Genomic DNA, 27,095 nt, shown 5'->3' on the forward strand with positions numbered 1-27,095 from the left:
TGGCCAATCACAGCCTGAAGTTCCCTAGGCCATTAGTCCTTGACTACCCCTTAGGCTTTACCAGTTCTTTCCTTCTACTTCCATCCAGACCAGGATGCCTACACTGGCTTTTTCCAGCACTTAACTGGTCTCTTGCAATAGGGAGCTGGAGCCCAGGGAGCCCTATTAGAGTAGTTTCCACCATTCTGTGAGGCCCTCACCCCCAGCTTTAAAATAAGCCCCAGACATTCTATTTCCTCATCTACAGAACTAACAAGGAAAGCCTGTTTCTACTATATTTTTAAAAAACCCATGCTTTTCCTCTGATGCTTTTGTTCTATAGCAATAGAAATGGTAATTTTCAGTAAGCACAAAGTCTAGAGAAAGGTAAATTTTAAAATAATCTTATTTTCCAGTTGACACCTATAAATACAAAACAGTACAAGAGTTCTGATAATGTACGTATTATATACTATTATATATATACACATACTTATTTAAAATGTCTTTAAATGAATACATTGGATTGAGAAGGAAAAAATTTAGCTTTCATGCAACCCCTTTAATTAGGTCAAGAAGGTTTCATGTTATTTGAGGATAAGTGAATGGTAGGACTTTTTTAAATTCCCCAGTTTGTTAGAGGTCAAGAATACTGAAACTGAAACCCAATTAAACATTTAAGTAAGTGCAGAAAAATAATCCTGGAAGCACATTGTCAAACTATTTTCAAAGCCAAGAATGTGTAAAGACGGAACAAAAGATTTAGAAACATCCCAACAAAAGCCAGGAGGACATACACAGAGACAGAAAGTCTGGCAATACACAATGAAGAAGCATGTGTTGCTTTCCATTTTAAGTATGTAGCCTGGTTTTAATCATTTTCCAGAAATATTTCCAAATTAGGAAGGGAAAAAATATACTAACAAGATTAAACTCTTAACTTTATTCTGTTTGAGATCAGCCCTGACTTAACAGCTCAGATACTCATGGACTATCAGACCCAAGACTGTGCCATAAATCCTACATATACAGACTTAGTCATGTGTCTCTACCTCCAACCCCCAACATTTGCTTTTATATAATGGGGGACTTTCTGCCTTTTGTATTGATGCCAACTTGAAAAACAGCCCAAACACACCTATGATAACCTTTAAACCTTCCTTTTCTGATGAAAAATAAGAAGCATACAGATCTTGTAGTGTACTAAAACTTTCCAAGGATTTACAGGGCTCGTGTCAATTAAAGTCATGGTAGAGATGTCATTAAGAATTGAAACTCTGGTCAAGTTTTCGGTTAGGCACCAAGAAGACTGCTTCATTTGACAACTTCAAGGTGTGAAAAAAAAAAAAAGAAGACTGCTTCAAAGACAGTCCCCCGATAAGAGGGGCTATACCCTTGCATAGCCCAAGATCCACATATATTAACTACATGTGAAGAGAGACCACCAGTACCCGGGTGACAAATAACTTGAGAATTCAGACATGAAGATGAAATTTGAAAGTCAAAACAGACATTATATGGGACTTAAATCAAAGAATAACTCTATAGTATCTCTGCTAGAATGTTTTAGAAAAGGATAGGTTATAAAACAGATTTGACTCCTAAATGCTACCAGCAGGGGCTATGAATATCATGGGCTAACCCATGAAAGGCTGGAGAAAAGGGAAACAGGAGGAGGAAGACAATGAATGAGTGAACAAGAATCAAAGGAAGACACAGGCATGCACTGGGGGGCAGGGACAAACCGCTAAGAATCGCAAGTGACTTCAGCTGCTGGTTTTCAGCTCTACTCACTAAAGTCCATCTGGGAAGGGCTTGTTTAATGCAGATGAAAAACCATTATTCTAAAAAAGAAAAATGCATAGTAAATTTTATTTCTGTATCTATCAAAAGCCTTATACATCAATAAGGGCCTTAACATGTAAAAAGGAAATCTCCATTTGCAAAGTTAAATATATGAAAATATAAAAAGCCAGACTGAATTATCAAAAAGAATTTTTTTATTTTTAGCTCTAAGTACAATTAGTTTCCCTGATTATAACCCATAATCAGTGTCACCTAAAATACAGGATGGTCTGTACAGAAGTGAACAACCCCAGTATCTCTCTATATTCATTAGGACCACTCAGAAAAAGCAGAGCTGAGCTTGTTAAATTATCGTCTGTTTTAGAAACTCTTATCATTTGAAGGAAATAAGAGGAAGATTTAGGTAGCAGAATACTTATATAATAACTTAAAAAGTTAAAAGCTTGTAGTGATAAAATAATCTTGTGCACCCTTCTCAGGAATTTTACACAAATGGCCTTTTTTGCAGATCCCAAGTCTAGGAAAAGACGACTGATCATCGCAACACTCAGACTCAGTTCATTTGCCATATGGTTGGTCATGGTGCATTTCTGGTGTATAAGTTAACAGAACAATCATGACCCAGAGGTGAAGCAAAGCCTAAAGAAAGAAAAAACAATTTATGGATTAGCCAATAAATCAATCTTTACCAAAGGCCCACTGTGTAATGAACTAAGGGCAGGAACTTCGTCTTATTTGTCTCCGTGTCCCTTATGGCACTGGTCCCCAACCTTTTTGGCACTAGTTTCATGGAAGACAACTTTTCCATGGGAGTTGGGGGGCTGCGGGGAGCTCAGGCAGTGATGCAAGTGATGGGATGCTGCTGTAAATACAGATGAAGCTTTGCTGATTCGCCTGCAGTTCACCTCTGGCTATGCAGCCCAGTTCCTAAGTTTCATGGAAGACAATTTTTTCCGTGGGGGTGAGGGCAGTGGCAGGGAGGGGGATGGCAGAGCTCTGCGGCCCAGCCCCTAACAAGCCACAGACCAGTACAGGTCCATGGCCCAAGGTTTGGGGACCATAGCCCTAAGGGATACACTGTGTCTGAAACATGAATTCAATTGAGAGGATTAAAGTCAAGAACTCATAACACACACATGTACACACAAATAACCGTTCAGGTGATCATAATGCAGAGTGGATAGCACAATTGAACCTGCTAGATATACACAAAGTTGGCTGGAAAGCCTTAGAACAGAGTCATGGTTGGTGTTTTGAAAGAGTTTAGCCAAGGTTTGGAGAAGAAGAGAAGGGATAATGTTCCTGACAGGAATAATGTGTCAGGGTTCAGAGTTTGATTTTAGGGTCCAGTACATGATCCACAGTGATAAATTTCCACTAATTCCCTTATGGTATACTGAAATGATATAAGATTCCATCACTAAATGCCTAACCACTTTGTAGGGTGCAAAAAATCACATATCGTGTGACAGATGGTGCCTGCATTACTCATAATCACAAACACCTGGGAAATCATGCCTCTGTTGATATTCCTTTATGTTCTCCCCATCTTTCCCTTCTTAAAAACTTTTTATTTAAAGGAGTAACTCTTCCCTCTAGTGGATCACAGAGAAATTTCTTTTTCAGTAGGCTTCTATTTCTTTTTAAGAAAACAGCCCATCTGAAGTCAACCCAACTACTTTTAGACATACCCACTCAGAATAGCTAATGAGCTTTTCAGGCACACAGGACACATGGAATGGCATCCCAAACTATTGCAACCATTTTATTAGAGCTAAGAAATCTGGAACAAAGTAAATCAACCTAGAGATCCTTTTAGCAAATAAAGCAAAACACATAAAAATAATTAAAGCAACTTTATATTATCAAGATAAAAATAAAATCAATTGTATGTTTATCATTAGAGAGACTTAAAAATGGAGGTAACTATTAAACTACACTAAAGTTAATTTTATTTGTAGTTAAAGCCTTTGAGTAATTTATATTCTACACATAATGAATTGTCAAAAGTTATAACTTACTTTAAGAAAAAAAATCTTAATTACTGAAAGAGTTCTACTCTTTCAAAATTAATTGCTAAAAATATCAGTAGGATCAGCAGTGGAAAAAAACTTAGTTAAAATCAAGTGTAGCATTTATTTTTTCAAACATGTTTACTTACCATATATATAATTACAAAAACTCGTGCTACAGGGTATCTTCGAAGAAAAATTCCCAGACGAATACTGTGCAATGAGGGTAGAGGAGAGAAGAGAGTTACACTTAAAATGAATCTTCCTGGGGTAATATCTAGTAGTATTTTTTAAAATTTCACTCACTTAAATTATTTATGTGGCTACCATAGAAGAATGATTTTTATAGTAGACTGTTAAATGATTACTTGAGAAATAACTATATAGAAATGTCATAAAAGTAAACAAATACTTTTATCTTTATTTGGGGCTTGGTTTGGCACAAGGTATTTCTCTTAATTCTATGGCCACAATTGTAGGAGGCAAACTCTAAATCATTTTTCTTTTAGGAACCAAAGAAGTTACAAAAGATGAGGTAGGTGTCAACCATGTGAATGAGGGAAAAAAGAGTCTGGTTGGCACTAACTGCAAATAGCTAATCTGGGAGCTTTTGCATAGATACGGTACATGCTTCTAAAAGGTACAAAGCTATAGAACCTCAAGTAAACACCTGAGAAAGTATGGAAGCAATATGATGTCTAGACCTTATTTCTTACACCTCCTTGCAACATTTTTTACCTATCAAGATGGATACATGTACAGGCAAATACACCTTTTTGGTTCTTTCATTGCCACTAGTACAATGACTTGCATATAGCTTCTCTAAAAATTATGTAGTTGAATATATGAATAATTGAAACAGAGGTGCTTAATTTGGAGATAATGACTACGGCACTATAGTCCCATGGCTTCAGGAATCTTACTATATCATTCTCCTTATTTTTAACACCATTGCTCAATTCTGATACAAAAAGGCAAGAAAAGATTATTATGCAAACAATTCATTAAAATTGTTTAATTATAAACACGAAAAGGAAAAAGGGTGTAGTAGATTATTTAGACATGAACTTTATCGAGGCTATATGTAAACTGTTAAAACATTTGGTAAGGTGGATGTCTGCTAGTACAAAAAGTTTATATATAACTCTGCATAACAAATTGTGTTATATAACATATATTTATTAAAATGAGTTTTGTCAGTTATATATAGCAGCATCTTTTATTTAATCACATAATAAAGTACTAGGATAAAACATTCAGATGGATACTTTTACATGAGATAGAGGCTTTCTCAATGAAATGTAATGACAGTTTTTTTTTTGTTTTTTTTTTAATAGAGTTTATTATAGAAAGAAGAGAAACGGTTAGGGTTAATCATTTTCAATAAAACGTAGGCACTGGTAGAACTCATGAGGCAATTCCATGGCACTGAAATATCACAAAAGGAATAGAAGTAAATGTCACTTTAAATACCAGCTCTGCCTAACGGGACTCACAATGACCTAAGCTACTGGAAAATGTTATAAAAACAGCTGATGGGGCCAGGCTCAGTGGCTCATGCCTGTAATTCTAGCACTCTGGGAGACCAAGGTGGGAGGATCACTCAAGGTCAGGAGTTCAAGACCAGCCCGAGCAAGAGTGAGACGTCCATCTCTACTAAAAATAGAAAGAAATTAGCCGGACAAAAAATATATATTTAAAAAATTAGGGCCGGGCGCTGTGGCTCACGCCTGTAATCCTAGCTCTTGGGAGGCCGAGGCGGGCGGATTGCTCAAGGTCAGGAGTTCGAAACCAGCCTGAGCAAGAGCGAGACCCCGTCTCTACTATAAATAGAAAGAAATTAATTGGCCAACTGATATATATATAAAAAATTAGCCGGGCATGGTGGCGCATGCCTGTAGTCCCAGCTACCCGGGAGGCTGAGGCAGAAGGATCACTCGAGCCCAGGAGTTTGAGGTTGCTGTGAGCTAGGCTGACACCACGGCACTCTAACTCCGGCAACACAGTGAAACTCTGTCTCAAAAAAAAAAAAAAAAAAAATTAGCTGGGCATGGTGGTACATGCCTGTAGTCCCAGCTACTCGGGAGGCTGAGGCAGGAGGATTGCTTGAGACCAGGAGTTTGAGGTTGCTGTGAGCTAGGCTGACACCACGGCACTCTAACTCCGGCAACACAGTGAAACTCTGTCTCAAAAAAAAAAAAAAAATAGCTGATGGTCCATCCTTCAACCTCACTGGCACTACTTACCTAAATTGGTCAATTGAACTAGCAGCTTTGCGAACTTTTCCATACATTCCTGCCAGATTAGTTTCTGTGTCATTAAAAAGAACAGGAACATTTCGCAGACGTGTACCTGTTTAAGTAAGAACGTAAATTAATGTACTGACACCAAAAATTAACTTTCTAAGAAAATTATAGCTGGAAATACATTACACTTGGAAGAAATTCTCAAGGCCAACTTTCTACACATCACACCAAAGTAGATGAAACCATAAAGAAATGATGGATAAATATGATTATATAAAATGTTTAAGCTTCCATATCTATAAAAAGAAAAATTTTTATACTAAGAATATGAATTTAGCAAAAATTAAAGAGTTTACAAATACCAAGTGTTGGTTAGAGTCAGTATTATTTGGCCCTTTGCTCCTGTGCTAGCTAGCAGGATAGAGGCCCAGCAGCCTCTCTGCAAGGCTGAAGACTCCCAAATTTGTACTCCAGCCCAGATCCCCCCACCCCCACCAGACTCATCCAATTCCTATTCACTTTTACCTGGATGGCTAACGGGCACCTCAAACAGCACGCCCAACATGATTTTCATTTCCTGCTCTTGTTGCCAACCTGCCTCTCCTGCCATTTTTCCCCGTCTCAGGACATAACATCTCCATATCCTTCCATCTGCTCAGGCCAAAAACCTTTACTCTTTTGTCTCAAACTCCATATCTAATCTGCCAGCAAAGTCTGTCAGCTCACCTTTAAAATAAATCCTCAATCCACCCCCACAATCCCACTGATGTGGACAACCACCTTTCATGGATTAATGCAAGGGCTCCCCCTTCTCCCTGCCTGGTCTCCCTGCCTCAGCTCCCAGCCCTTTGTGGTCTGTTCTCCACACAGTAGCCACAGGCATCCTTATTAAAATGCAAATCAGATCAGTTACCCCTCTCAAGACCCTTCATGGCTTCCTACCTCATTCAGAGTACAAGTCCTCACACAGGCCCAAACAGCCTCCTCCAAGCTCTCTGGATTCCTCTCACACTAGTCTCTCCTCCACTCAGTCCACTCCAGCTGCACTGGCCTCCTTTCTGTTCCTGAAACAGCCAGAACACGCCTGCCTCAGGGCCTTTGTGCAGGCTCTGCTCTGTCTGGAACAATTTTCCTCTGGGCCTCCTCACTGTTCACTGCCTTACCTCCTCAGGACTTTAATAATGAGATCTTCCTTGACCACCCTATTTAAATTATAATCTCATCACCAAACCTGACACCTAGTAATTCTTTAAAAATGTATATTTTTTAAATTTTTAAAAAGAATTTAAAGCCAAAGCACTGAGAGATTTGCTGAATGACTTCTTATAGACTTTATGAAGTTCTAAGATTAAAAATTTGATCTGTTGATGCTTATACTATAACATTATTTTTGATTATGTATTTTAGGAATCTATAGATCTACCAAAATCATAGAATATGAATATACTTATATGAACTATATATTAGCTTTAATACTCATACTTATTTATTGGAAGATTATTCTAGCAAATCTTGCTTAAAGTTTCCTGAGAGTTTCTTGCTACAGAATTACTTGCCTTGTCAGCATCATCTTGTTAAGTATCGTACACATTTTAAGGTGATTATTAATCCTCAGGCCTCCTTTCTCCAAGCTTAATACCAGGGAGGGATATTAATTAGTCCACTACCGAGGTCACCAGTGATAATATTAAACGGCCCAAGTCTCACATTAGAAAAAATTGGGTCCTTCATTGGATAAAGTTTCTTTCTTTTCAAATAAAAACAGTCTTTCTGTAATTTTTCAAAATTAGGTGTGAATGAAATGTTCTTTTCAGATTCTCTTTTTTCTGGTTTACCTTCACCATTGTCAATTCCAGCCATGTTAATAGAAGATCCATTACTACTACTTCCAGAGGCAGAGTTCATCTGCTGTTCAAGACGCTCCAGCTGAAAGACGAGGGAGTTCTTTTCTGTGCTGAGACTCTCCAGCATGGTTTGCTTCTGGATGAGAGTCTCCGTCAGCTGATGGAGTCGATTTTCTAACTCAGACTGACTGCTATTGCTTATCGTTTTATTGGTAAGCTGAAAGGCAAAGAGTTCATAAAATTATCACATAAAATGAAAGTCAAACTATAGAAATCATACTACTGTATTTTTATAGCAAACTGTGGCATTAATTGATTTATCAAAACTTGAGAATGACTCTTTCACTGTCCACAGAAGTGATTTTCAAAAATATTAGTGGGATCACAAAATCAATTTGGTGGGTCAAAATCAATATTTAAAAACAGTAACAGAATAGAATGGGTCATATTCTGATATTCATATAACACACAGTATGTGACAGTACTATCTTGGTTTGGTTTTGTACATGTAAGAGCCTGTGAGTATTGAGACATGACATAAACTGTTTTTTACTGGAACATCAGGGTCAAAAATATTTCAAAGCACAGGTTTACAGGACCCCGTTCAAACTTCTCAATCAGGATTCAAAAACCTCCATAATTTAACAGTTGTGCTACAATGCTGAGACCACAGTCTTAAGTTTTCACCTCTGCTCTACAATTTTCTAGCTATCTGACTTTGGACAAATTGCTACACTCTTCTAAATCTGTTTCCTCCTCTATAATCGTGGATAACAGCACCTGTTGTCCAAGGTATTTAGGGTGTTAAATGAGAGCACTATTTTACCACCACTATTTTTCTAGTGGAATCTAGCTGACAGCTGGTACTTAACAAACTTCTTTTGTTTCATCTTCTATTAATACTTGGTCTTGGCCGGGCACGGTGGCTCACACCTGTAATCCTAGCACTCTGGGAGGCTGAGGCGGGCGGATCACTCAAGGTCAGGAGTTCGAAAGGAGCCTGAGCAAGAGTGAGAACCGTCTCTACTAAAAATAGAAAGAAATTAATTGGCCAACTAAGAATATATGGAAAAAATTAGCCGGGCATGGTGGTGCATGCCTGTAGTCCCAGCTATTTGGGAGGCTGAGGCAGAAGGATCGCTTGAGCCCAGGAGTTTGAGGTTGCTGTGAGCTAGGCTGACGCCACGGCACTCACTCTAACCTGGGCAACAAAGGGAGACTCTGTCGCAAAAAAAAAAAAAAAAACTTGGTCTGTGTCTTGTCTGTCACCACCTTCCTCCACTCCCATCCATCCTCTGCTTTTCTGGTCACATTTTCCATGTTCAGAAACTCAGTCCTCTTTTCTCATCTAGGCTCCACCTGCCTTCAACACCTTTTTGTTGGAATCCTCTCCCACCCATCCAGACCATGATGATTTCAGCCTTATTTTGGCCATTTTGGTATTTATCAGTCACTCTGATAACACCATTTTATGGGGGTCAATTCTGCCTCCTCAACAAACAGTAAGTGAATCTATTTACGTCAATACAGTTTTGAAAAAAGGCTAATAGTCTAAGTTTAAAACCCCAGCTCTGTCATTTTCTAGCTACAATCTTGAGAAAGCTACCAAATCTAAACCTCAGTTTCCTTGCTCTTAGGATGTTATGTTTTCTTGAATGAAGTAACTTATAAAACATTTAACATGGTACGTGCCACATGGTAAGCTCTTAAAAAATTAGCTTCCTCTCTTCTGAATCCCTTATGGCACTCGCCATGAATTAAGCACAGGATTAGGTCCACAATAAATAACTACCAAATGGAATTATATTGAGTATAAACTAAAACTAAGGTCTATTATTAAAAAAAGAATGCTCAATTTTAAGATTGTACTGTGATCTCCCATCAACCTACTTCAGTATTTTTAGTCAAGGTGAAATTTACAGGCCAAAAGTGGTGGCTCACACCTGTAGTCTCAGCTACTCAGGAGACTGAGATAGGAAGATCACTTGACCCAAGGAGCTTAAGGCTACAGTGACTTGTGAGTGCGCCACTGCACTCCATCCTAGGTGACATGGCAAGATTCTGTCTCTTTTTTTTTTTTTTTTTTTTTTGAGACAGAGTCTCCCTTTGTTGCCCAGGCTAGAGTGAGTGCCGTGGCGTCAGCCTAGCTCACAGCAACCTCAAACTCCTGGGCTCAAGTGATCCTTCTACCTCAGCCTCCCGGGTAGCTGGGACTACAGGCATGCGCCACCATGCCCGGCTAATTTTTTTATATATATATATATCAGTTGGCCAATTAATTTCTTTCTATTTATAGTAGAGACGGGGTCTCGCTCTTACTCAGGCTGGTTTTGAACTCCTGACCTTGAGCAATCCGCCCGCCTCGGCCTCCCAAGAGCTAGGATTACAGGCGTGAGCCACCGCGCCCGGCGAAAACAGCGAGTTTTGATAAATGTCTAACTATATAACTATCACCAGATCAAAACAAAAAATATTTCCATCACCTCAACCACTGTTCTGATTTTTATCAGCAGAATTCATAATATTTTTGCCTCAAATTTCCTATAAACGGAAGGACACAGTATGAATACTTTTGTGTATGACGTTTTAACAAAAGATTCATCCATGATGTGTGGTTTTTTTTTAATGACAAGTGGTTGATAATTTGTCCATTTACCATTGATGGACATTTGGGTTATTTCCAGTTTGAGCTACTTATAAACAAACATGTTAGAAATATTAATGTATAAATCTTTTTGTGGATATATGTTTTCATTTATATGGAGTTAATATCCAGGGTCATGAGTTACATGTTAACCTTATCAGAAACAGCCAGTTTTCCAAAGTGGGTGTGCTGCTGTACACTTCTACCAGCAGGGTCGGAGAGTTCCAGTTATGCCACATCCTCACCAATACTTGGCATTGCCAATCTTTTTAATTCTGGCCATTTTAGTGTGTAGTGGTGTGTATCATACTGATGATTTTGAGTACCTATTCATGTGCTTATTTGACCATTCATATGCCTCAGAGATACCTTGGAGACACTATGGGTTCAGTTCCAGACCACTGCAATAAAGTCAATATCTCAATAAAGTGAGGCACACAAAATTTTTGTTTTCTTAGTGTATATGAAAGTTATGTTTACACTATACTGTAGTCTATTAAATATGCATTAGCATTATATCTAAAAAACCAGTGTACATATTTTAAATAAAAAATACTTTCATGCTAAAAATTGCTAGCAATTATCTGAGCCTTCAGTGAGTTGTAATCTTTTTACATGAGTAGGTTCTTGTGTTGATGTTGATAGCTGGTGACTGATTAGGGTGGTGGCTGTTGAAGGTGGGGGTGACTGTGGCAATTTCTTACAATAAGACAACGATGAGGTTTGCCACGTCGACTTAGTCTTTCTTTCATGAAAGATTTCCCTGTAGCATGCCATGCTGTTTGATAGCATTTTAACCACAGAACTTTCAAAATTGGAATTAATCCTCTCAAACCCTTCTGATGCTTTATCAACTAAGTTTAAGTAATACTCGAAATCCTCTGCTGTCATTTCAACAATGTTCACAGCATCTTCACAGGAGTAGGTTCCACCTCAAACAAACAAAAAAACCCCCGCCACTTTCTTTGCTCATCTATAAGAAGCAATTCCTTATCTGTATAAGTTTTATCATGAGGTTGCAGCAATGCAATCACATCTTCAGGCTTCACTTCTAATTCCAGTTCTTTTGCTATTTCTACCACATCTGCAGTTACTTCCTCCACTGAAGACTTGAATCACTCAAAGTGATCCATGAGGGCTGGAATCAACTTCTAAACTCCTGCCAAGATTAATATTTTACCCTCCCATAAATCACAAATGTCCTTAATGGCATCTAGAATGGTGAATCCTTTTCAGAAGGTTTTCAATTTAGTTTGCCCAGATCCATTAGAGGAATCACTATCTATGGCAGCTAAGCCTTACAAAATGTATTTCTTAAACTATAAGACTTGAAAGTCAAAATTATGTCTTGCTTTTTGGGTTGCAGAATGATGCTGTGTTAGCAGTCAGCAGTCATGAAAACAACACTCATCTACTTGCACAGCTCCATCAGAGCTCCTGGGTGACCAGGTGCATTGTCTGTGAGCAGTAATTTTGGACAGAATCTTTTTTCTAGGCAGTAGGTCTCAACAGTTGGCTTAAAATATTCAGTAAACTATACTGTAAACAGATGTTCTGTCACCCAGGCTTTGTTCTCCCCTTTATAGAGCATAGGCAGAGTAGACTTAGCATCATTTTTAAGGCCCTAGGATTTTCAGAATAGTAAATAAACATTGGCTTCAACTTAAAGTCACCAGCTGTGTTAATCCCTAATCACAGTCAGCCTGTCCTTTGAAGCTTTGAAGTCAGGCTTTGACCTCTCCTCTCTAGCCAGGAAAGTCCTAGATGGCCTCTTCTTTTAATAGAAGGCTGTCTTGTCTACATGGACAATCTGTTGTTTAGTGTAGCCACCTTCATCAATGATCTTAGCTAGATCTTCTGGATAACATGCTGCAACTTCTCCATCAGCACTTGCTGTTCCACCTTGCACATTTATGTTATAGAGATGGCATCTTTCCTTAAACCTCATAAACCAACCTCTGTTGGCTTCCAACTTTTCTTGTGCAACTTCTTCACTTCTCTCAGCCTTCAGAGAATTGAAGAGAGTTAGGGCCTTGCTCTGGATTAGGCTTTGGCTTGAGGGAATGTTATAGCTGGTTTGATCCTCTATCCAGATCACTCAAACTGTCTCTTAAGCAGAAATAAGGCTGTTTTGCTTTCTTATTTATGTGTTCACTGGAGTAGCACTTTTAATTTTCTTCAAGAACTTTTCATTTGCACTCACTTGGTTAACTGTTTGGCAGGAGAGGCCTAGCTTTTGGCCTATCTTGGCTTTCAATACTGCCTTCCTCCTTAAACTTACTCATTTCTAGCTTTTGATTTAAAGTGAGAGGCATGCCACTCTTCCTTTCCTTTGAACACTTAGAGACCATTATAGGGTTATTAAGTGGCCTAATTTCAATATTGTTGTGTCTCAAAGAATAGAGAGGCCTGAGCAAAGGAAGCAAGATGTGGGAAAGGCCAGTTGCTAGAGCATTCAGAACATATGACATTTATCCATTAAGTTCGCTGTCTTATGTGGGCACAGTTCACGGCACCCTAAAACAATTACAATAGTTACATAAAAGACCACTGATCACAGACCACCATAACAGATATAATAATAATGAAACAGTGTGAAATATTGCAAGAATTACCAAAATGTGACACAGAGACATGAGGTGAGCACGTGCTGTTGGAAAAATGGTATCGATAGACTTGCTTGATGTAGGGTTGACATAAAACTTCAATTTGTAAAAAATGTAGTATCTGCAAAGTGCAATAAAGCAAAGCACAATATACAATGAGGTATGGCAGTATCTTTTTTTGGAAAGTCTTTTGCCCATTTAAAATAGTGTACATCTTTTTATTATTAATAAGTGCTCCTATCCTGATTATAAATCCTTTGTCAGACACATGTTTGTAAGTATCATCTCTCAGTCTGTGGCTTACTTCATTTCTGCAATGTCTTTTGATGAGCAGAAAATTTTAATTTTGATGAATTCTAATTTATCATTTTCTTCTTCTATGGTTAGAAGTGCTTTTTGTGTCATCTGTAAGAAATCTTTCTTCCTCTAAACTGCAAAAAGATTCTCCTAGAAGCTCTATAGCTTACGCCTAGCTCCATCCCCAATTATTTTTTTTAACTTTACAAGTCTAATTAGGGTAAGGATAAAGGTTCATTTTTTTCCATATGTTTTTATCTACTCCCATGCAATAGTTTTTAAAGAATGAAAGAATATTCAAACTGGTAACCAAATTTTTTTTAACATGTTGTTCTTCTAGGAGGCCTAAAAGTAGTAAGATAAGCAGAAGCAGAATTCTTTACTGTTCATTCAGATAAATCTTAACTCACTGGGTGATTTTTAAAAATATGTGTTAAGATGCTTATCTCTTTTTAAATTGTACAAGTCAACTTCACTCCATCAGACAAAGGTTTTTCTGTTCTAGTTAGATGAAAAATCTTTAAGAGAAATCTTCTTATGGTTAATTCTTGAATAATAAAAGTAGCACAATATTTAAAACCTAGTCGGTATTCAGTAAGTATTTAGTAAATATAGAAATGTTTAAGGATTAAACCAATTGGTGGTTTTTGCTCCTCCTTTTCTTTGACTTTCTGCTACCAAGTCATGTTAACATTTATAAGTATTTCATAATGTAAACAAAGGAAAGAGAGGGAGCACTCCAATCAGCAGTTCCCAACTCATAAAAAATTAAGACAAAATACTCCAAAACATTTGAAATTATGGACTACTTTTTAGTCTGAGAACTGAAAAGACCAAAATTATTTGACTTTTCATGGTTCAAACTTTAGCTAACTAAAAAATTAATAAATCTTTATGTAAATTATTTGTAAATCTGGGTAGTGGGCACATAGGAACCATCATTTTCTGTATGTTTTACATTTTCAGGATTAAAAAAAGGTTTTAGAGACTTTATGGAAGACCTGTCAATTGTTAATAGGATGATTTATCATTGGATTTTTCTTAGGAAAAAGAAACCACAATTATGAAACTGGCAATCAGCACAACCACATTGAAATCAGAAGATATGAAATTTGAGGGTGATTCTCATCTCCTTAGTGACTTTGGTTACCAAAATACTTCTATAAAAAGCAAGTCATAGAATAGAGCAAGTATAGACTCAAACGGCATTAGATGAAAATTCTATACCAGGTTGAAAATAACTTATCTCATCACTGAAACACCAGAACTCAAGTGAAAACATGGGAAAAGGTCTTCCTATATCCTTTTATAAACATATAGCTTTACAATGGTATCTTTTCCCAAGTTGTGCATGCTGATTCATACCTGATTCCTGAGTTTTTGAATTTCTTCTTCTCGATCTTTAATTCTGCTTTGTAATGTGTTCTTTGTTCGATACAGATCTTCTTCTATATAGTGGAATTCCTACAAAGTGAGGCATAAATAAACAAAAGCTAAATCAATGTCCCCTCTTCCTCCTCAGTACCTAAAACAGTGGCTGGCACACAGCAGGCACTAAATCAGTATGTGCTGAGTATATACTGAATGAATAAATGAACAAACATGAATGAGTCTGATGAAAAGTTAACACTTCAGTATGATGTTGTAAACACAATTATTTGTAAACACAAATAATTGTTAATAGGATCACCAGAAAACAAATTTTTTTATGCAGCAATGAGGAAGAATAGGTCATCCCTTCAAGAATCTCAGGTATATAACATTAATAACAATAACAATGACAACAAAATGAGAAATATTCACAACATATATGATAAAGATTAATATTAATAGCAATATAAATGTTCATAAAATAAATTTTAAAAAAATTAAGCCAGAAGTCACATTAAAAAATATGCAAAGTTTTAAAGCAAGGTTAGTGAAAAAAAAAAAAAGAAAATATGCAAAGTACATGAGAAAAAATAAAGGAAAACAATGAGAATTCAGTAAAGTGGTAGAGTACAAAATAATCTATAAAAATCAACAGCTTTATCTAAAGCAGGTAGGAGATATAATGAGAGAAAGACCCCAATAAACACTAACAAAAAAAAAAAAAAAAGAAAGAAATTTAACAATAGGTGTACAAAACATATGTAAAGAATACTTTAAAACATTTCCAAAGAGTACAAGGAAATACTGGAACTAATAAAAAGTCATACCATGTTTTAGATAAGAAGACATCAAGATGTCAATTCTCCCCAAATTAATTCATAAATCTGATATGATCTTATAAAAACAAGAGTTTTTTTTTTTAAAGCTACATAAAGTTATTCTAGAGCTCACAAGGAAAATTGCAAGAAAGAACAGCCAGGAAAATGCTGAAAAGGGGAACTATTTATAAAGATATGAAAACATAAAATCTCAGAAATTAAAAGCAATGTGGTACTAATGCATAAACCGACAAACTGATGAAAAGAAGAGAATAAAATCCAGAAACAGATCTAGATACCTTCAGAATTTTAGGGCATGATAAAAATGACATCTCAAATCAATAAAGAAAAGATAAACTATTTAAAAAAAATGGTACTGGGACAGTTAGGTAGCCATATGGAAGAAAATAAAGTTGATCCACACCTAACTTCACACACCAGAATAAATTCCTAACAGATCAAAGATTTACATGCAAAAATGAAGCCATAAAAGTACTAGATGGAAACCACACAGGCAAATTTCTTTATAATGTCAGAATGTGGGACATCATGACTGAAAAACCAGAAGCCTTGGTAGAAAAGAGTGATAAAGCTGACTACATCAAAATTAAACTTCTGCATGGCAACAGAGCAAAAGCCCTATGTAAACTAAAAGACAAATAACAAACTGGGAAAAATTATTTACAGTTCATAGAATACACAAAAGGCTAATCTCACCAACATATAAAGAGGTCCTCAAACTGATTTTTAAAAAAGATCAATAACACCACGACAAAACAGTTCTCAGCAAAGAATTCCAAATGGCTCCTAAACACTGTGAAAAGATGCTCAGCCTTAATCAAAGTCAGAGAAATGTAAGTTTAAATTACCCTGATATACCATTTTTCATGTAGCAGATTGGCAAAAATCCGAAATTTTGATAATACACTGAATTTCCCCATCACTGTGGGGGAATAATGCTCATAGACAATTGGTAAGATTACAAATTGGTACAAACCTTATGGAGGGAAATTTAGCAAAATCTGCCAAAATCACAAATGTAATGTATCCTTTTCCTGTCCTAGAAAGCTAATGTAAGGAAAGAGTCAAAGATGTTCATTCCATGGCAATCGTAGTAAAAAATTTAGAAAACAACAATAAAAATAGACTTTGGCTCTAGACCCCAGCAGCCTATCTAAACAAATTATAGTTAATATCTATTGTGGAATATTATAGAGCCATTAAGATCTTGCTTTTGAAAAATATTTAATGATCTTAAAAAATAAAAATGGAAGATTCATTTTATCTTTTAAGATTTACATGTAAGTATTAAAAAGACAGACAAATTTTATCAAATTTTGATATCACACTAAGTGGTGGGAGACGTTTCTGAGTGCTAGGAAAAAAAATCAATAAATTATTTTGTAGAAGAAAGAAAAGAACCATAGACATTCAACTGGGAATGAATTCAGTTCAGGCCTCTTCATTTTTCCTTTTTATACTATCAGACAATACCATTACATAAAAATCAACTTCACTGAGGTCTAAGTTACACACAATAAAATTCACCGGTTTTTAAGTATAAAATTAGATGAGTTTTGACAAGTGTATAACTAGTATCACAATCATGACACAGAACATTCCCATAACCTCAAGAAGTTCTCTTGTGACTTCTGCATTCAATCCCCTTTCCTCATCTCCTAACAACCAGTTATCTGCTTTCTACCATGACAGTTTTACCTCTTTCAGAACCATATAGTATGTCATATTTTGTGTCTGGCTTCTTTCACTTAGCATAATTTGTCTGAAATTCCTCCATGTTGTAGCATGTATCAATAGTTGTTCCTTTTTATTGTTGAATAATATTTCATTGCATGGATATACCGTGACTTGCTTATCCATTCATCCCTGATGGATATTTAGGCTCTTTTTAGTTTTCAGCTTTTGGTTTTTTTGGGTTTTTTTTTTTTTTTGAGACCGAGTCTCACTTTGTTGTCTAGGCTAGAGTGAGTGCCGTGGTGTCAGCCTAGCTCACAGCAACCTCAAACTACTGGGCTCAAGCAATCCTCCTGCCTCAACCTCCCAAGCAGCTGGGACTACAGGCATGTGCCGCCATGCCCGACTAATTTTTTCTATATATATTTTTAGTTAGTCAATTAATTATTTCTATTTTTGGTAGAGATGGGATCTCACTCAGGCTGGTTTTAAACTCCTGACCTTGAGCGATTCGCCCGCCTCAGCCTCCCAGAGTCAGCTTTTCTGAATAAAGCTGCTATGAATATCCAAACAAAGTCTTTATGTGGCCCTGTATTTTCATTTTTCTTTGGTAAATATGTAAGAATAGAATTGCTGGATCATATTCTAAGTGTTTGTTCAACTTACAGGAAAAAATTTGCCAAACTGTTTTCGCATTGTTTTCTAAATAGCTGTATCATTCATTTTGTATTCCCACCCTCGATAAGAGAGAGTTCCAGTTATTCCATATCCTTGCTAACAACTCGGTATTGCCCATCTTTATAAGTGTAGCTATTCTAGTGGGTGTGCAGTAGTATCTCATTGTGATTTCAATTTGCATTTCCCTAACAATGATGTTGAACAGCTTTTCCTGTGCTTATTTGTATCAGGCCATATCTTGTACCCGTTTTGCTCTGGCACTGATAGAAGACAGTGAGAGACAAAAAAAAATACTTGCAGATTTACTAACAACTGCACGAATGCATTGGTAGTTTGTACAACAGATACACTGAGTCAGAGTCGGGTCAGAATCTAAGACAAAGCACATGCCAATACAAAAATATGCCCAAATCACTGAAATACAATGTAGAACAGGGTAGAAAGAATAATTAGACTTATTAAGTACTTTCAAAAGCTTTATGCTTAATTTTGCAGACAGTAAAGGAGTAAAGCAGCAGCACACAGGAGCTGTCTGAAGCAGTAAAGGTGATACAGAAGTAAACTGCTAGAGACTTCCTTAGACACTTAGCTCTACCTGCTCATTTCACAATTTGAAAAAATCGAGATAAGTGAAAAGAGAGACCATTAACCAAGTAACTAGGGTAAGAGAATCACACTTTACAAGAAGGTATGCCTGATTTCTTTCAAGTTCTAGGCTAGTAAAAATTTAAGGTTGAAATTACTTAAGTTAATAAGGAGCACTAAAGGACTATTCAATCCCAAGATTAAATACTTTACATCTAAAATATTTGATTACTAAATAAATAGCCCACATGTACATTTGGCATCATTTTCCTTTATTTAACGCCCTCATTTTAAAAAGGGCACTGGGAAGAGGTGCAGCAAAACCATCTGTCACAATAAAATGAAAATTATCTCACTAACCATCAAGAACATCAAATTGTTGTCTTTTAATATATAAGAGTTCTTTGAATAAATGAAAATGCAATTTCTGAAAGGAAAGCTACTCTTGTAACTTAATTATCTAAAATAGCCTATGATGTACCCTGCGAGTTGCTACTTGGTGAGTTTTTCTCTTCCTATTTAAGAAACGTATTTTAAGTACTAGTTTCATAACAAAAACAAACATTTTTATGACAATAGAACCAGTTTCAGAAATGATGAATGCTAATGAAAAAAATCGTCAAAGAATTTAAACACACAAAGCTGGAAATGTTATAATTGATACACTAAGAATTATAACAGTTTTCCCTTCTATAAAATGAAGAGAATAGCAGTGATTTCATTGTGAGTATAAAATAAGGTAATATATAGTAAATGTATGTACTATATCTACCATAATATTGTAGGTACTCAGTAAATATTAATATTAGATATAGAATATTAATATTAGTGGTATTAATATTAGATATAGAATTTTATTCTGAAAATGTGGCTATAAATATGTTTAACTGTGTTATTAAAACTATTACATAAGTACATTAAAGTAAAATAATTTGGCTGGGGGAGCAGACAACTAACTGAACAAAGAAATATAATTTTAAACATGATTTGTAAGAATAGTCTTTTTTCTCAAGCAGAAAAGAGCAGTTAATATGGGACTAATATTTATTTGTGTTTCCACTACAAACTACATTTGTAATAAACTATAAAAATCAACTGACTAATATTTAGCATGTTTTTAAGTTGTTTTATTTAGCCAGTCAAATTTAGCAGTGGGGAGTTTTTAAGTTTTTTATACAAGGAGAAATAGTAAAATACAGACAGGCTAGAAGAAAGGATTCCAGGCTCTGAAACAGGAATCCTAGGTTCTATTCTCTAATTAGCTGTACAATATTAGGCAAGTGTAACCTCCACTTCATCCCTCTATTTTTCATCTGTTAAAAAACAAAAAACAGGGCTGGGAGCGATGGCTCACACCTGTAATCCCAGCATTTTTGGAGGCCAAGGTGGGAGGATTGCTTGAGCCTACCAGGCTGGTCTCAAATCTGATGATGAGATCCCATCTCTACAAAATATAAAATTAACTGGGTAGGTAGCATGTGCCTGAAGTCCCAGCTACTTAGGAGGCTGAGGCGGGAGGATCACTTGAGCCCAAGGATTCAGGGTAGCAGTGAGCTGTGATTGTGCCACTACACCCCCAACCTGGGCAACAGAGTGAGACCCTGTCTCTTAAAAACAAAAACAAAAAAAAACAAGAAGAGTGACAGGGACCTATAAAGTCTGAGTTCATGCTCTAAGAATTTCAGTACGCTTCTTTACTAGGTCTCCTTATATGACTCCTAGAGGACAGAGTCTCCCTCAGTAATCATCAATCTAAAATCCTTACCTGCTTTAGTCGGTCCAATTCTGACTCTAGTTCTTGTTTAGATGCTTTTTGTACAGCTATTTGGTCTTGCAGATCTTGTAACTGTTCTCTTGCTGATTCTGCTTCATTAACCTGTTGAGTCTCCACATCCTAAAAAGAAGAATCTTACATGTAAAAACAATAATTAACCATTCATAACTGGAAGCCATATTTGAGCAAAAGAAAAAAAAAATAAATAAAAAAAAATAAAAAATAAAAAAATAATTAACCATTCAGTTCAACATCTACTGAGCAACCATTATGTGCCATGAACTGAGCTCAGCAGGCATGGAGCAATGAAGATGACTGAGTCACGGTCTCAGCCTAAAAGGAATATATAACTTCATCGTTATATACTACAGCTAACAGTGAGCAGAATGAGTAGGATGCTACAACTCCCACAGCACATAAGCCATCTGGTTTCATGACTACGAGTATACCGCGGCTCATTAGAAGACTTATGTTCTATTCAAAAGCTAACAATTTCAAAAAGAACAGAAATATAACACTAAAAAGGACTTCACTGCATTAGTCCCCTGAAATTGCAGGTATAATTAAGTTTTTGTGTGTATGTGTGTCCCAGTAATCAATATATGGTAAGACTATAACTTTTCTCCCATATCAATTGAGGTTAGCATAAAATTTTCTTCTTTTAGTTTTATTATTGTTACCAATTTTTACATTTTCCCATATTTCTTATTCTCACTTCTTCAAACTCAAAAGTCATCTGCTGCATTTCCTGTCAAATCTCCTAGTGGCAAAGAACATAGCTCTAGGTTTCTGTATTTTCCCTATATGAGTTGATTCATATGGTACTATAGGAGATTAAAACTGACATCTTAATTTTGCTTTTTATCTTGTGGTACATTCTGTTTTATACTCATCTCCACAAACTCTGGAACTTCATACATTGTTTGAGTGAATTGAGATTAACAACACTCCCAGATAGTCACAATGCAATTGTCTAAACTTACACATCTTTGTGGATTCAGAGGAAAAAAACAGTAATTACAATTATTTTTCCCTACCTTTGAGGTTTCAGGGTTAGTAGAAGGTAGATTAATCTGTGTCACTAATTTTACTAAATCAGTATGGACTGTGGTTAAAAACACATATTCTGGAGTTAGACTAGGGTTCTAATCTTGGCTCTGCCACTTTACCAGACTTACAGCAAGTTACTTTCCTTCTCTATGCCTAAATTTCTTCAACTATAAAAGAGAATACCATCATCTCCCTTACAGGGTTATGGTAAAAAATAAACATAAGGATGTGTGTTAAGTGCTTGGTGTAGAACTTAAGTGCTTAGTAAATGATAGCTATTGTAACTATTAACAATTTGTCCATTTTGCTAGACCTAATAAATACTTTTTATTATAGTTTTCATAAACTTTTGAGAAGGGGTAAGAAAATGGCTCAATGTCATTAATGATGCTGGGATGAGATCTTAAATAAACAAATCATAGTTTTTATAATCTCACTCAAAAGCCATGGAATAGATAAGAGTAAGTTTAGCATATGCTCTAATTTCATAGGACCAAATTCGTTGGAATTCAAAATTACAGATAAAAAATATTCTGCTTAATGAATAAGAATAAATCCAGAAATAGCAGCAGCTATTATTTACTGAGGGATCTATTACATGTCACAAACAATGCTAGGCCCTTTACATTCTTATCCCTTATGGTCAAGAGAACCTTTGTTTATTTGTACTTTACAGATGAGAAAACTAAGGCTCAGCAAGATGAAGTACCTCATGCAAAGTAACATCTATTGAATACCAAATATGGAATCTATCTGTCTGATATTTGAGTCTATGTTCTAGACAAGATATCCCATTCTCACAACTTCCACTTTTTTTGTAGTTCACATAAGTCTTACAAATCAACAACTTGCATAGGGAATGCATGGATGAAATTCCTTACAAAAAGGTTTTTTTTCTTAAGAAAAGAAGGCTCATTATCTTGTACTTTACCTTTTCTCATCTTCAGACACTCCCTCCCATGATATTTATGTCAGACCCCAAAATTAAGCAAAATGAATGAATCGATTTTATTTTAGATTAAATATAATTATATATAAATGATAAATTGTAAGATTATGGATAAAACTACAATTAAAAGATGATCCCTGAGCCCATTCTAATATCAGAAAACATCCCAGTTTCACGCATAAGCCCCCATCTAATTTGTTTCTAACCACCAGAATGTAAGATTCATAAATATGAAGATTCTGTCTGGCTCCCTGTTATAACTTCAAGCCTAGGCAGGAACTTGGTAGGTATTTGTTGATTGAATGAATTTGATTACTTATGTTTCTTATTACTATAATTTTAGAGTCAATCAATGGACAAGAAACTAATTGTTTTAGATTCACTTCTATATGGTAACTAATATTCCAGCAGAACTTTCAAACATTATTTCACTAATGCCTTTACCCTAAAATATATCATCTATCACCTCTCAAAGTGTTAACAGCTGGAGGCAAATGGTGTTTATGAATGACTCTTACCTGTAATTCAGATCTGAGCTGATGTATCTGGCCCATCAGCTTCTGTATTTCCTCCCTCTGCATTTCCTTCTCATGCCGAAGTTCTTCTAGCTCCACGCTATTAGCAGTACTGCTATCTAGGCCTTCAAAACCAGAGCCTTCCTTTAAGCTGTTAATCAATTTTTCCTTAGACTATTATTTAAAAAAAGAGATATGTTTAAGTAAAGCAGAGATTAGTTTGTATGTTAAATATCATCTACCATACAGAAACTAACCCACCATGGAAACATTCCAATTATTATCTCCAAAGAAAGTCCACAGATTATTAAATCCATAGGACAAAAATGCAATACAGCCTGCTGTATCATGTCCTTAGATTTTAGTCTCCATGATCATGCTATAAGTATGATAAAAGTTTATTACTAGTAAGATTTTTCTCATATACTTTCTTCCCATGCTTTTTTCTATCACATTGAACCAGAAGTATTTATGGAACACCTATAATGGGCTGGCACTGTGTTAAGTGTTTAGTGTAATAAGGACAATGTCTCTCACTCTAGATAGTACCCTTTGCCTTATAAGCTAAAAGGAAGTTACAAGCATCCAGTAGAAGGGAAGAAAAACAAGATGAGAGAGGGATATGGTCAGATTACTTGCAGAATTCTGAAGAGGAGAAACTGCTTTTGGGGAAGAAGAGGCTTTACTTGAAAGACAGCATTTATGCTGGCCTTGAAATATGGCCAGAATTTTTTAAAGAATTTTTAAAAGTATAGAGAGAACAGAGGGCAGAACATAAAAATGCAAAAGCACAAAAAGTCTACAAGAAAGTATTGTAAGATACAGCTTAGATAGTATGTCAGGACCAATCTGTAGAGGCTCCAGATTCCAGGCCAAAATACTTCAATTTTATTTAGTAGGCTAAAAACAAACTACCAAACAGTAGATATGAGGATGATATGACTAGAGATGCATTTTAAGAGTTTAATCTGGCAGTGCTATAAAAAAGGTGCTCACAAACTATGGTCCAAGGACTTGTTTTTGTACAGCCCACAAGCTAACAATGGTTTTTACATTTTTAAAGGATTATAAAAAATAGAAAAAAGAATATGTGAAGGAGACCACATGTAGCCCACAAAGCCTATAATATTTACTATTTGACTACTTACAGAAAATGTTTGCTGACCCCTAGTATAAAGGATGAGTTGGAAGAAGAGATTTGATGTGCCAAGACCACTTTATAAAGTGCTAATTCCAGACCAGTAACAATAAAACAATTCTTTCACCTTAAATATAAATATTTTAAATTCACTTTCTTCCATCCAAAATATTTTTTCCTTTTCTACATGGTAGAATCATGGGTGATTTCCATTTCCTTTAAATTTTTTTGTATTTTTCAAATTTTCTATAATGAATATGACTATGTAATTTTAAGTTGTTTTTAAAAAAATCAAAATACAGAAACCTCCCAACTCATACCCCCCATGTAGCAACTGTCCTGTCCTCACAACCATAGTCAAGTAGTCCCTGTCTTCTTGTCTCCAGCTCCCACTGCACCCTGGACCTCTCCTTTGGGAGAGGTCCCCAGGGACCTCCTAGTTGCCAAATCCAATGACTCTGCTCAGTCCTCATCACATGGAAGCCTCGTGCAATCATTCCCCACTTGAAACTCTCCCTTTGCTTGGCCTCCCTGGAGGGCACCAGTCTCTTCCCGGTTCTCATCAACCTCTGACCATACTAGCTTCTGAGTATTTTTCTTTTGCAGGTTCTCTCCCTTTGCCCAATTTGTAAATGCTGATGTGTAACACTGTGTTTTTAGACCTCAGCCTTTCTTCCCTCTCAGGCTACATATTGTTCTTCGTTAATTTCATCTACTCTCCTAACTTACAGCTATCTCAACACAGCTAATGCCCACACCTCTCTGCTGAGCTTCAGGCCTGTATTTCTAATTACTCTCCTGACACTTTCACTTCAATGTCACATCGATTTTGCAAACTCACCATAATTTGTCATACTCTCCTTCAATCCTAACCTGCTATCTTTCTTGGTTTCCCTTTTATAATACAGGCGGACACCATTCATATACTCTAACCAGAAACCTGGAGTCATCTTAGATTCCATTGTCCTTTGTCCCCTCCCTCCAATTAGATCTCCAAGTCTCACATGTTTATCTCTTACCTGTCTCCTGTCTGCCATCCTCAGTCCCACAAATTTAGACCAGGTTTGATTACAATCACCTCTTCACCATCTACATACCTCTGATCTCACCATCCCAACCCTCATCCTTCAATGCATTCAATAATTTATCAAGTAACAGGCACTGTGCCAGGGATACAACAACAAACAAGATAGAGATCTGCCTCACCCCTAACCTCTTCATTGCTGACACAGTCCTTACACTTAAATCTGATCATGCTACTCAAATTCTTTAATATCCTCTGCCCCTATCACCATGGTGTACAAGGCCCTCTATGATCTGACTTCTGCCCATCACTGAATTTTATCTCCCATCTTTTAATCTCTAATACGTTACACTCTAGCAATAGGGAACTAGCCACAGTGCCCCAAATATGGCATATTCTCTCAGGCCCCCTTGCTCTGGTACAGGCTGTTCTATCTGAAATCTCTTACCTATCATGAGTCTCCCTATTCATCCTTCGAGTTTCTCTTCATTCAGCATCTCCTCAGTGCAGTGATCTCTGACATTCCCAGGCAAATTTTAAGGGCTTCGCCTCTAAGCTCCCACTGTACTGCATCAATAACTTTATTATATCAATTACCTCAATTTCTTTCCACTAAAATGAACACTCTCTTAAAGGAAGAGGACATGTCTTTTGAGCTCTGTATTCTTAACACCTATCATAGGGCCTAGTGAATAGTTAGATGCTAAGGACACGTTTTCCCTCCAATAGGAGAGGCAAAGGAAAGAGAAGTTGAAAACATTAGATGACTTAGATTAGATGCATTAGATGACCGTAATCTTTTTTAGTAGAGGGTAAGGTCACCCTAGCTCTAAGGGAAGGAGAAAAACGCTAGGTGAGGAGATTCTGAGAGCTGAATGAGGTTTTGCTGCAAAAAATTCAATGGGGGATCAACAAGAAAGAATAAAACAGCTGCTTAACAACAAACGTTACTATCATCACAGTGATCAAGGTAATAGGTTGAAAACCTGAACTAGACAGTGGCCGAATGAATTAAAAAAAAAAAAAAAAGCAGTAGGAACAAGAGACATTTGATCCTTTTTACAAAATTTCTAAGTAGATCAAGGCACCTGAAGGGAGCCAATCCAGACAAACACAAATCCATCATTTCACAGTATCTACACAGTCTCAAGTTGTCTCTCAGTTAAGTGGTACATCTTAACATCCAAAAGTGTACGATTCATGCTTACTTGGAGTATTCTAGTAGCTTTTTGCTTGTAGTCAATCAATTCCTGCTTAGAGGACTCCAAGTTCGACTTATATAGCTTGACTTGCTGTTGTAGTTCATCAACTCTCCTCTTTTCATCTGAGTATTTTCTTTCTGCAACAGTAACTGCTTCTGCCAAATTCTGACGTTCTGCTTCTACTTTATTAAGGCGTGCAGCAAACTCACTCTGTGATAAATGTTTACATCACACTTATTATATCATTTAGCTTTGAAACATCTTTCACAATCATCCATTCAGGTATTTTATTAGCTGAACCCATCAACGTAATAGGGAAGGGAAAAAAACTCTTCTTTTGTTAGAAGCTAATAGGAAGTCTAAGGTTGTAGCTCCCAAACAAGGTAATGCATCAAAATTAACTAAGAAGTTTATTAAAAATACAGCCACCCAAGGATTTCCCAGGATTCCTAAATTGTAATTTCCAAGACAGGACTTGGGAATCTGTTTTTAAAGAAATTTCCCAGGTCACTTGGATACTAGGTCTGGTCTGATACTAGCTGATCAAAGGCTAATAAATCTACAGGAAACTAGGAAGTCTATTAGAAAACAAATGTAAGTCTCAACACAGTATTCCCAGAGGGAAAAAAGAAAACAAATGGAAGATTTAAGTTAACAGCTATATCTCTTCTAATATCATGGCTAATATTTTCTCCTTATTTCAAATTTTCTAATAAACTATTTAATGTCATTTTTTAGCTTAAGAAACTTTTAAAGCACACTCTAAAAAACACACTGCCGGCCAGGCGCGGTGGCTCACGCCTGTAATCCTAACACTCTGGGAGGCCAAGGTGGGCGGATTGCTCAAGGTCAGGAGTCCGAA

At 36.3% G+C, this 27,095-nt stretch overlaps 1 protein-coding gene across 2 annotated transcripts in view; it reads right to left on the reverse strand.

Moving 5' to 3' along the window:
- Nucleotides 1-1,961: 1,961 nt before the first annotated feature.
- The window catches only part of GOLGA5 (golgin A5), a 37,959-nt gene continuing 12,825 nt past the window's right edge, over nt 1,962-27,095 (reverse strand). The window contains exons 6-13 of one of the 2 annotated variants that reach the window (XM_012738578.3): nt 26,240-26,443; nt 22,873-23,043; nt 20,347-20,475; nt 14,800-14,898; nt 7,879-8,104; nt 6,044-6,149; nt 3,947-4,010; nt 1,962-2,424 (exon numbers count right to left, since the gene is read on the reverse strand). In XM_012738578.3, coding sequence (XP_012594032.3) covers nt 2,344-2,424; nt 3,947-4,010; nt 6,044-6,149; nt 7,879-8,104; nt 14,800-14,898; nt 20,347-20,475; nt 22,873-23,043; nt 26,240-26,443 — 1,080 coding nt within the window. In that variant the 3' untranslated portion in view covers nt 1,962-2,343. Of the gene's footprint in view, nt 2,425-3,946; nt 4,011-6,043; nt 6,150-6,985; nt 7,108-7,878; nt 8,105-14,799; nt 14,899-20,346; nt 20,476-22,872; nt 23,044-26,239; nt 26,444-27,095 lie in introns of those variants that run through there. The other variant, XR_012919684.1, reaches the window with a different exon arrangement.

This window comes from Microcebus murinus, chromosome 6 (genome assembly GCF_040939455.1).
Source record: "Microcebus murinus isolate Inina chromosome 6, M.murinus_Inina_mat1.0, whole genome shotgun sequence".
Classification (NCBI taxonomy): Eukaryota; Metazoa; Chordata; class Mammalia; order Primates; family Cheirogaleidae; genus Microcebus; species Microcebus murinus.